The 11,602-nt window shown below is 35.7% G+C and overlaps 1 protein-coding gene across 1 annotated transcript in view; it reads left to right on the top strand.

Moving 5' to 3' along the window:
* Positions 1-7,696: 7,696 nt before the first annotated feature.
* The window catches only part of SLC26A7 (solute carrier family 26 member 7), a 122,404-nt gene continuing 118,498 nt past the window's right edge, over positions 7,697-11,602 (top strand). The window contains exons 1-2 of the mRNA XM_044247106.1: positions 7,697-7,812; positions 7,956-8,263. Of these exons, the coding sequence (XP_044103041.1) occupies positions 8,071-8,263 (193 nt within the window). The 5' untranslated portion in view covers positions 7,697-7,812; positions 7,956-8,070. The remainder of the gene's footprint in view (positions 7,813-7,955; positions 8,264-11,602) is intronic.

Here is an 11,602-nt window from a genome sequence, read left to right as displayed (position 1 = left end):
CATTAGGGATTATCTCTAGGTACTATTTAGTACCTAGATTATCTCTAGGTACTACTTAGTACTAGGTACTTTAAGACTTAAAAATGAGGGATAATATTTTGTATGGCAACCTAAGTTAACGAATACAGGTAACACTGTGTGGCTCAGCCAGTTAAACGTCTGCCTTTGGCTCTGGTCATGATCCCAGGGTCCTGGGATAGAGTCCCACATCGGGCTCCCTGCTTATCCCTCTGCTGCTCCCCTTGCTTGTGCTCACTGGCTCTTTCTCTCTCTCTGACAAATAAATAAGTAAGATCTTTAAAAAAAAAAGACTTAAAAATGAATAAGTCTAACAGTACAAGATCCATTCTAGTATTGAATTTTCACTAAAAGTAATTTAATAAATTAAGCATTGATAATATTGGAGAAAAATATTGATAATGTTGGGGAAATTTTTTTTAGGTTGATCCTCATGGAGCAACATACACAACAGTTCCAAAGAGTCCATTTTTCTCTGATACCATGATCCTTTCTAGATGAAGACTCTGTGTCCAGAGGGAGAGTCTAATGAAGCTAGTAGACAAACTCCATTATGTCTTTCAATGGAAATATGAGATTGAAAGGTTACAAAGTTACATAACTGCTGAAGACATAGTATATTTGATTTTAGGAATTAAGTTTGATATAAACTCTTAAGATAACTTTTTAGACAAAATGAGAACAACTAGATTTGACTGTTCTCAAATAATTCCTACTAAAGAATAAATTTTAATATGAGGGACATTCTAGTAGATGTGTCTGGTTTTTCTTATCTATTGATTTGAATAAGGACATAAAACATGCATCATTTTTTCCCAATTCTATGGACTGAATTGTATCCTTAAGTTTATGATAACACCCTAACCTCCAATATGATGATATTTGGAGACAGGTCTTCAGGAGATATTTAAGCTTAGATTAGGTCATGAGGATGGGGCCTTTCTGATGGAATTAGTGCCATTATAAGAAGAGATATCAGAGCTTGCTTCTTCTTTCTCACCTTGCTGTGTGACACAGTGAGGACAGAGTGAGAAGGTGGATGTCTGCAAGATAGAAAGAGGGTCCTCACCCAAAACCCAATCACCTACCTTAATCTTGGACTTCCCAGCCTCCAGAACTGTGAGAAATAAATTCCCGAGTTTTAAACTACCGAATCTATGGTATTTTGTATGGCAACCGAACTTAACTAATACAGGTAACACAGTGTTTGAAGGAATAACTAATATGTTGAAGTGAAGTATATAATTACCAGTATTAGTAATGGCTATCTCAGATTCAAAAAGACTTTGGCCCAATGAATTAATTAACCAGATTCAATATGTCAGATAAGGTTTAATATAAAATTTAGTATTTAGATTTTTTATAAAATCTCCTACATAAAAAGGATAGAGAACAAATCATTTAACAGAGTGGTTTGGAAAAAACTAGAATTTAATTGTATGGTACTGTTTACACTTTTCAAGTCAGAATACAGCTAATCACTATTAAATTTTGGTACCATATTCTAAAAAGAAAATTGGCAAGGTATAGCAAATTTTAAGGAAGTGATCACAATGGTAGACTGTTTGAAAGCCATATTATATGATGAATAACTTTAATTTCCATCCAGAATGGAGTAACAGAGACTAAGCTTATTTTTCTGTCTGAAACAAAAAGAAACCTGACGAGCATGTGAAACAATACTGTCAAGGATTTGGACATCAGGCAACAAAGGACAGTAATCTTGAAAAGATTGGAAACAAACTAAATGAGGCACTGATTGTCCCAGTTTACTGCTAGGAAAATTTCCAAGCCAAGGTATAGCAGAGCCTCAGGGTAGGTGAGAACTCAGAAGACTGGTAGTCTATTTAGCTTGGAGTCTGGGAGGCCAAAGCAGAGAGATTTCACACAGAGTATAAGAGAAAAGAGTGACACAGAGACAGTGTCAGAAATCAGCACATGCAAAATGTTCAGCTAAATAAAGACGAATGCAAGAGTGTGAGGAATCTACAGACATTAGGGAAATGGCTAGAAGGAACAATCTTAGGGATTCCTACAGTGTCAGGAATAGTTCACATTTCCATCAGACTGAGCGAAAATCTCATGATCCACAGAGCATCAGGTAGTGACTTTGGTTGTATCTTAATAGTGGGAATAAATGTTCCTCTGGTCCTACCTATCAGTAAAATGCTTTCAGGTCTTGCTTTTAATCTCTGAGATGACAGATAGAATGTACAATAGATTAGAAATTACAGAATAAAATATTAATGAACTTGAAGACAACAATAGAAGCTACCTAAAATGAAACATAAAAAAAGCTGACATAAATATGCATAGAAGCACCTGCAAACTGTGGGACAGTATCAGGTAACCCAATGTATATTTATTTGGAGTCTCCAAAGGATGTAGGGCAGAAAAAAATATTTGAATAAGTAATTGTCTGACTTTTTCCAAATATGGTTCAAACTGTAAACCCACAGATCTAAGAAGCTTGACAAACACCAAGTACATACATCAAAAAAGGAACAAAATATGCTGCAAGGAAGAAACACTAAGATACAGTACGATGAAATTACTTAAAAACCAATGATAAAGACAGAGTCTTAAAAGATCTAGAGAAGAAAGACATAACATGTACAGAAGAACAAAGATGATGACAAAAAATTTCTTGTTGGAAAAAGCTAGACAGTGGAACAATGGCTTTAAAGTACTAAAACAAACAAAAAGAACACAACAGGGACAACAAAAACAAAGAAAATCTCTGTCAACCTAGAATTCTATACCCAAATGGAAACATCTTTCAAAAACAAAGCAAATAAGGGGTGCCTGGGGGTTTCAGTTGATTAAGAGTCTGACTTAGGCTCAGGTCATGATCTCAGAGTTCTGAGATGGAGCCCTGAGTCAGGCTTCCTGCTCAGTGGGGAGTCTGTTTGTCAGACTCAGCCCCCTTGTGTGCTTGTGCTCTCTCTCTCTCTCTCTCTGCCTCCTTCAAATAAATAAACAAAATATTTTTGAAAAGTCAAAATAAAACCTTTTTCAGGTATATACAACCTGAAAGGATTTATTTAGCAAATCTTTGCAAGAAGATATATTAAAGGAAGTACTTCAGACAGGAGAATAATACCAGATGAAAATTCGGAACTATCCAAGGAAAAATGAAGACCAACAGAATGGTAACTTAATGGGTAAATATAATAGAATTTTAAAATTATTTAAGTGTCTTTAAAAGGTAAGCAACTTTAAGATGGAAAATAATAATGTAGATATAAATCTATGACAATAATAGCACAAAGGAAAGTGGAAGTGTACAGTTGTAAGGTCCTTATATTAAATATGAAGTGGTATGCTATCACTTGAAGATAGACTTTGATAAGTCAAACATGTGCAATGTAAGCCCTAAAGTGATCAACAAATTAAGAGTTATAGCAAATAAAACGACAAATGAAATAAAGTATAATCATAGAAAATAATCCAAAAGATGGTAATAGGAGAGGAAAAATAAAGAGCTGATGGAATAAGTATAAAATTATAGAAAAATGGTAGATTTAAACCCAACCATATCAATAATCATATCAATTTAAATGGTCTAAACAATTCAAAGAATTACAATTTATGCCAATAGCTGAAGTTACTTAGGACATGTAGCCGGAAAATGAGGATACATAAGAGAAGCACAATCACAACCTTCCAATTTACACGTATTTCCTTTAACATGTGTAATGTTCATGTTAATGCTCTTAGAAGTAGGAAAGCTAAAGCAGTATTTATAGATTCACAATCATGGAGCTCTTAGAAGGATGGATTTCCAGCATGTACTCGGTAATTCCCTCTTTTGGCATTTTCAAATCTTAAATCATGATATGTCCCCAGCCATAGTATATTTCACTTATTGTGTATCAGTTGGTGGTCAGAAATGAGAAAGGGCTTTTACTAATTCTCAATGAACTACTATTTTTACTGTTTCTTCCTTTTTCCTTCCTTCCTCCCTTCTTTCCTTCCTTCCACATCCTTCAATTCTTTCCTTTTCTGCTCAGAATGCTGTAACAGAAAAACCATGGACTGCGTGGCTTAAATGACACACATTTATTTCTCACAGTTCTGGAGTATCCTCCAATATTCTTATGTTGAAACCTTAACAGTAAATGGAATAGTACTAGGAGGTGAGAACTCTAGGAAATGATTAGATTTATATGCTGTCATGGGGGTAGAGACTCCGTGATAGGATCAGGGCCTTTATAAGGAGGAAAAGAGACATGAATTCTTTCTCTTGGCCATGTAAGATACAATGAGAAGGTGGCTGTCTACAAACTACAAAGGGAAGAGAGCCCTCACCAAACATCTACTCTTTGGGTGCCTTGTTCTTAGACTTCCCAAACTTTTCCTAAGGAAAAGAGACAAAACATGCTATGTGAATAATCCCTACTCACAAGGAATTTACAATCTCATGAGCCAAACTGAATAAAATCAAATGAAATAGATTTCAAAGAAGAAAACCAATAGACAGTGAAAATGACTATAACTGTAGACCCATGAATAACTTCAGGGCTACTTGGGTGTATAGTATGAACAGAACTATGGGGAAGCCAGGGAAGGCTTCATGGAAGAGGTAGAACTGAGTAAACTCTTTAGATGAGGAAAAAGACCATGGAACAAGAGAAATTAGCATAGAGATCTATTAAAGAGTAAACCATGAGTATATTTATCTGCTGGAACAGAGGGTCTAAGTAAGGTGGGAAGCCTTTTTTCTCAGCAGCCATGCAATTCTCTCCCTTCTCTGGGCAACTATCACATTCTTGTGTGACCTTTTATTAATTTATCCCATTCTGCTTTGAGTCCGTTAGTTATACATTTCCTATTTTGTTCATTAAATGCTAACTCTCAGAAAGTGAAGACAATCTGCCTGCCCCCACCACTCTACTCCATTTCTGTAGCCCTTCACACAGAATCTAGCAAATAGTAGGTGTTCAATAAATAATTAAATGGATTTGATGAGAAGCTAGTCAGAGGTGGGTAGGGGAATGGAATAGGGTCACATGCTTGTGCTGATGAGTTTAAGTTTGATACTGGACATCATTGGAAGTTCAAAAATGTCACCAATGTGATCAAAATATTATTTTAGGAAGAAGAATTTTTCGGTCACTGCCTAAGCGGTAGAGGTGGAAGATATGGTCATCTTTTTATTGTATAAGTGTTACATGGACATTTGGGAAGAGCTGTCTCATATAGATTATACACAGTACTGAACTTGAAGCTAATTTTAGTCATTGAAACTTCTGAACAAATATATTTAGTCTTCTTGAATTTTATGGGCTGGATCAAAGTACTCTGAGAATCTTGTGGGTGTGAATAAATTTCTTCATAAGGTTTTTTGGTATTGTTGGTTATAAATAGGAGTGATACCCTACTTTGGAGTGAGATTTTGGCATGTTTTTAAAAATGTGCTAGCATATCAAATTGAAAAAAATTCTGGATTTTGGAATTCTAGATTTATACTTAAAAATTCTTTTTGAAAGATTTATTGTATTTTAAAAGAGTTTTTTTGATTGAAATAAAACAAAACTATTTTATCAAACTAATTTCTCCTCTTTTCTGGTCTTAGGATATTTTAGAACATTTGCTGTTACTAATATACTTAGATACTTCCATACAGATTCATCTTCAATTCTAAAAGTCCATTCATGTGAATTCTTTGTGATAAATATTTAACATAAGGTTTTTAAAAAATGATTGAAATTACACAAATCGTAGCTGTTGCTTGGTGATTTCAGTCAAGTTTTTTTTTTTTTTTACTTTCGTCAGTATAGATTTGAATTTATGATCTAGATTTGTTTTGAAAAAATATCTTTAGTGTTAATTTTGATTATAGAAGCATACACACATGCATATATATCTTTGTTTGTTTACTGAATGTAGTATATAAAACAGAGTTAAAGATTGCTGTTTGTGAAGGAAAAGCAATGGAGCATCTCTATTAAGAGTGGATTTACTGTACACCTGGGTGGCTCAGTTGGTTGGGTGTCTGCCTTTGGCTCAGGTCATGATGCCAGGGTCCTGGGATTGAGTCCTGCACCTGGGTCCCTGGTCAGTGGGGAGCCTGTTTCTACCCCTGCCCCCGCCCCCCCAGCTCCTGAGTGTGCTCTCTCTCTCTCTGCCTGCCTCTCTGCCTACTTGTGATCTCTCTCTCTGTCAAAAAATAAGTAAAATTTTAAAAATAAATAAATAAATAAAACAAAAAGAGACTGGATTTCCTTATCTGGTGGTTTTATCTTTCATACCAAGGGGTAGGGTTAAAATGCTATGACTCAGTCTCTAAATGGACTCAATATCTAAACTAGGGAAGGTTTGTAAATTTAACATGATGTAAACAATTGGAAAAATGCAAAACAAATTCTATCCTGTATGTACGAATTAAGTGTACCTGCATCGCTACATATTTGGGACTTATTGTATTTACAAAGAAAGTTGTTTTGCACAGATAAAAAGCCATTCATATTTGGAAAGCAGAGAGAATAGTTCTCTACCTTAATTTAAAAACAATGGAAAAAGGTACAGTAGAGGAGCTTGGACATAGTCAAGGGCTCCAAGTACTCTGCTATTCTTAAGGTTTTCAGAAATCAGATTTCTGCTCTCTCAATAAATAGGTATTAAAGAGGCTGCACAAACTTGTACATGATATTCTTTTTCTTGGCTTCAGGATTTTAGTTAATATATTGGCTTTTTGGTTTAATTCCAATGGCACAGCTCATAAATGCAGTGTTTTTCTTCTGGGGTAGGGGGAAATCATCATAAAATAAAAATCTTTGACAGCCTGACCTATTATAAAATGTAACACACTACCTAAAAAAAGAGAAACCCCCCAAAGTCATGTGAAAAGAAGGCAGCAGCACAAAAAAATTTGGGGAGAATTTAAACCATGGTTTGAACCATACACTATTCCTTTAGAAATTCTAGTTATGGGGCGACTGGGTGGCTCAGTGGGTTAAGCCTCTGCCTTCGGCTCAGGTCATGATCTCAGGGTCCTGGGATCAAGCCCCATATCAGGCCCCCTGCTCAGCAGGGAGCCTGCTTCCCCCCCCCCCCCCCGCCTGCCTCTCTGCCTACTTGTGATCTCTGTTTCTCTCTGTCAAATAAATAAATAAAATATTTTAAAAAAAAAGAAATTCTAGTTACAATAGCATGAGTGTGAGAATTAGATGATTTAGAGAAAAATTGAATGAACAATGTCAGAGGCAGGGAAGCACTGTTGCCTCAAGTATTTGTTCATGGTGATGCTTATTTTCTTAGCCCGTGAGATGAAATTTCAGTTTGCTTGTGAGAACTGGCTATTCCGTTCTCTGACTGGGCAGCGGCTGTCTGAATGTTTCTGTATGAATGAAAAGCTCCTCTCCCAGGGAATAAAAAAGATAAGGATATTTAGCAATACCCTCTTCTTTTTCTGAATTTTGTAGAGCTGGCAGTCGTCTGATATATTGAAAATACATACTTTCTCAAAAAGTAAGCCTAGATTGTTTGAATGTATTTCGCACGATAGACCCCTCCGGCAGTTTTATGTTTTTGCACAGCTTGTAGGGCAGAGACTGGACTAGCTTCCTGGTTTCATTAGCATAACCCAGCCCACTTCCAACACACGCCCAGAACTACCTCATTAGCCATTGGGATTGGAGCCAAAAACACAAGACTACAGAGAATATAAGGGGAATTACTGGCAAAAGAGCTCTAGACCAGCTTAGCACTGAACCCATTACTTTTCCAAGCTCAGAAAAACCATACACTAACAGGAACCATTTCCCCATCTTGTTCAGATAACGATTCAAGGTTTTAAATCTATACCTTTTATCTGGAATAATTAGCTTCACCACAATAAGGCATACAGCCTGGCTGCATATATTTAAGTGTTTCTGTTAATCTCTCCCTCTCTCTCTCTCTCTCTCTCGTTTATTGATTTGTTTTCTGGATAGCTTTGACATTGAAAACCACAGACGAATTGGAGCCTGGCATTGAAAGGAGGTGTTCTGCAACAAATTTTTTTTTCTTGTCTAAAGAAGTTTACTTCTACAAGAGGGAATCTGAAAAATGACAGGGACAAAGAGGAAAAAGAAAGGCATGCTGTGGAGCAAGATGCAAACCCCCCATTGTGAAGACTTTAAACAGTGGTGTCGAAGGCGTCTGCCTATTCTGGAATGGGCACCACAGTACAATCTGAAAGAAAACTTGCTTCCAGACACCATGTCTGGGATAATGTTGGCAGTTCAACAGGTGACACAAGGTAATGTACTGCATTTGATTTTCCTGTTTTATGCAGAATAGATGTCACTTCGCTTTCTTGGAAGAGTATTATGACCCAAGAGCTATAATTTGCTAGTGAAATGGATAGTTCGTTAACTCTGGGGGAAATAAGCACATGGAATACCTGTACACGAAGGCTTTCCTAGTGGTCTTTTTTTTTCTTTCTATTTTTGAAAGCTCTTAAGCACAACCAATTTTTGAATAGCATTAATATGTATTTGCAATGTTAAAATTCATACTATGTAAGAGGAAAAGATCAGTAATTGTAGGAAAGTGAGATTTTATAGTTTGACCTTACTGATAATAGTTTCTTACTTTCACGGAATCAGGCTATAAAATATCTCCTGGCTTGTACGTAAAGTTTGTAAACCTAATTAGCACCACACAATGACCTGTTGTAGCCTTTCGAGTTGCTGTAAGCAAGGAACAGAGCTTTCTGTACATAAAGGAGGCTCTTTGCCAAGATCATTATTTGCAAAGAGAATCCTGTATGTCCTTAGAGCTTATGTTTTACTGTGCATGCTGATTTAATTCTGTATTACATTACGTCCTGTATTTATTTCTCAATAAGAAATTTAAATGGTTGAGAAGTCTGAGTTTAACTTTCCCAAAGCAAATTCTAAGTGATATTCTGGATTTAGATATGTGTTTCTCTTGGTGAAAGCTGTAAGTTAAGTGGTATGTACATGTGTGTGTGAGCCTGTGTGTGTGCACAAGTTGTTTGTCTTAAAGTACATTTGTTTTATTATTATTAGTGTTATTATGATTTTTTTTTCTAATTCAAGTAATAATTTCCTACCTGTAGCAAGGAAAGAAACCAATTTCTCAACCTTGAGGATTTGGAACACTTTCCTTGGCATAGACTCTGTAGATTTATATTTCCTTGTAGTTTTACTGTATCCCTGGCTTCAACTATTATTCATACTGTTAAATTATAAGCACTCTTTTAACTGAATTATTCTGTAGCTGGAACAAACTGGTTTGTGTATTTGTATTTTTAGTATGATTAGGAACATCTGCACTGGTGGCTTTACTTTAAGATCCATAATACTATCATACTTTATAGGATTCTATTTCCCTGAATAGTCTTATATTACATTTTTAATGACCATTTTGCCAAGAGTGAAGCATGGTAATCTTTAATAAAAATGCAAAGTAAATAGTAGGTTAGGACATTTTCAGCCTTGTTTTTATTCAATTTTAAATTCAAAATGAGACACTACTATGTGTTTTGAATCTTAGGTGATTGATTTCCAAGGACTTTTTCACCAGATAGTGTCAGTATATGTTATACATTTATTTTGCTTTAATTTAATATAGAGTGAAAGAGAAATGTATTTTTAAAACAATTTGTAGTTTCATTTCTGTAAAATATCAAGGTAATAGAGAAATTTGGGGATGTGGTAGATGCCTATGATACACCCTTAGCAGTAGTATTTATGTATAAGTCCTTGGCAATTAATTGTACGGCTTTCATTTGGATATAGATTTTTGGGGCATTTTGTTTTATGAGTCATATCTTTCATTGGTTGCAAAGAAACACACTGGCCAGCCCCTGACTGAGAAGAAGCACAAAGCTTATTCAGCTCTGTACATTGAAGTTATGGATCTGGCTGCTGGTTCTCTTGGAAAGCTACCAGTGACTGGTCAAGGCTACACTGCTAGAAAGATCTTTAGGGTTTTTCTTGATATATGAAAAGACTAATCCTCCTAAAAGTATCTACTCTTTTAAAGACAATTCAAACTTTCTCAGGCTTATGCACTATGGAGAGATAAAAAGTGAAATATAAATAAATTACCATTGTTGTCAGGGGCCCTGTGCTAAACCCCCCTATTCATTATCTTCCCCTTTCCTAATAAAATCCCAAGAGACAGCAGTCTCTTCTCTATTTTCCACATGAGAAAATGGAGGCTTAGAAAAGCAAGTAATTTTCTTTGGACCTCACACCTGATAAGCGGTAGAGTTAGGACTTGATTCCAAAGCCAACACTTTCAACATCTTATACTTTATGCAGTACATTGCCAAGATAACTAGACTTTTTCATTATACCAATGTTATTAGTAATAGAAGCTATTTCTTGGGATAGGTATGAATATCCTTCCCTTCAAATTACTTTTGCATTTAAGTTTTATCCCTGAGGTTTTTAGACTTGAAGGTGAGTGATGAGGGAAATAACTACCATAGAATATAGAGTAAGAACGGCGTTTAGATATCATTAGCTTCTATTTATGTGAATATAAGCAATCATTATCAGCCCTATTTCTTTGGGAAAATCAGAAGAAAGGGGTAATTTTTGCTCTTGCATCATAACACAATAGAAACAACTACATGTTTTCACTCTACTGAGCTTTGAAGCAGCTTTTCAGTTACTCAGCATAGTTGAATTATATGAAAGTTTTGAATTTAACACTTTTTACTACAAATATGGAAAGTTATATGGTTCAATCCAGTAGTTTTTCATTCTTCCCTCTCTATAAATGCATTTAAAATTGAGAGGAATAATGGAAACTAACCTGTGAATATATTCTATAGGTCAGATATTTTAAATTATGTATTTTAAATCACTTTATTAAAGATTTCCCAATTGTTACATATAGATGATTGTCAGTTATCATCATATTTAACTCATGTAAAGCATTTTCTGTATTGACTATACTCTTTCTTTAAAACTTTCTTGTCTTGGTTTTGAGACATTGCTCTTTCAGTTTTCTGCTCCTACCCCTCTGTCCCTCTCTTCCTGTGAGTCTCTGCAGACTTTGACCCTATCCTATCCACCCATTAAGCGACTGTGTCCCAGAGACTCAACCTCTGGCCTTCTTCTCCAAGAATGCTGGAGGCTATTTAATCAGCGCAAGAGGTTTTAACTACCATCATCCTTCAAAAGAGGCTCAGTGGGTTGAGCCGCTGCCTTCGGCTCGGGTTATGATCTCGGGGTCCTGGGATCGAGTCCCACGTCGGGCTCTCTGCTCAGCAGGGAGCCTGCTTCCTCCTCTCTCTCTCTGCCTGCCTCTCTGCCTGCTTGTGATCTCTCTCTGTCAAATAAATAAATAAAATCTTTAAAAAAAAAAAAGAAACTTTCATATAAACCTGAGATCTTCATATTCAGTTGTGCAAACCTGGAGTTGTCTTCTTCTTCTTTTCCAGTTAGCCAACATATAGTAGTACATCATTAGTTTTTGAAGTAGTGTTCAAGGATTCATTAGTTGCATACAACACAACACATGCCCTTCTAAAAGCGCTTCAAATGCAACATTTAGTCTTTGAAAACAAACTGAATAACACCACCATCCTAACCAGAATTATAATAATCAATAATAA

Source organism: Neovison vison, chromosome 4, assembly GCF_020171115.1.
Source record: "Neovison vison isolate M4711 chromosome 4, ASM_NN_V1, whole genome shotgun sequence".
Lineage (NCBI taxonomy): Eukaryota > Metazoa > Chordata > Mammalia > Carnivora > Mustelidae > Neogale > Neogale vison.
This window is presented reverse-complemented; position numbering and strand designations above follow the sequence as displayed.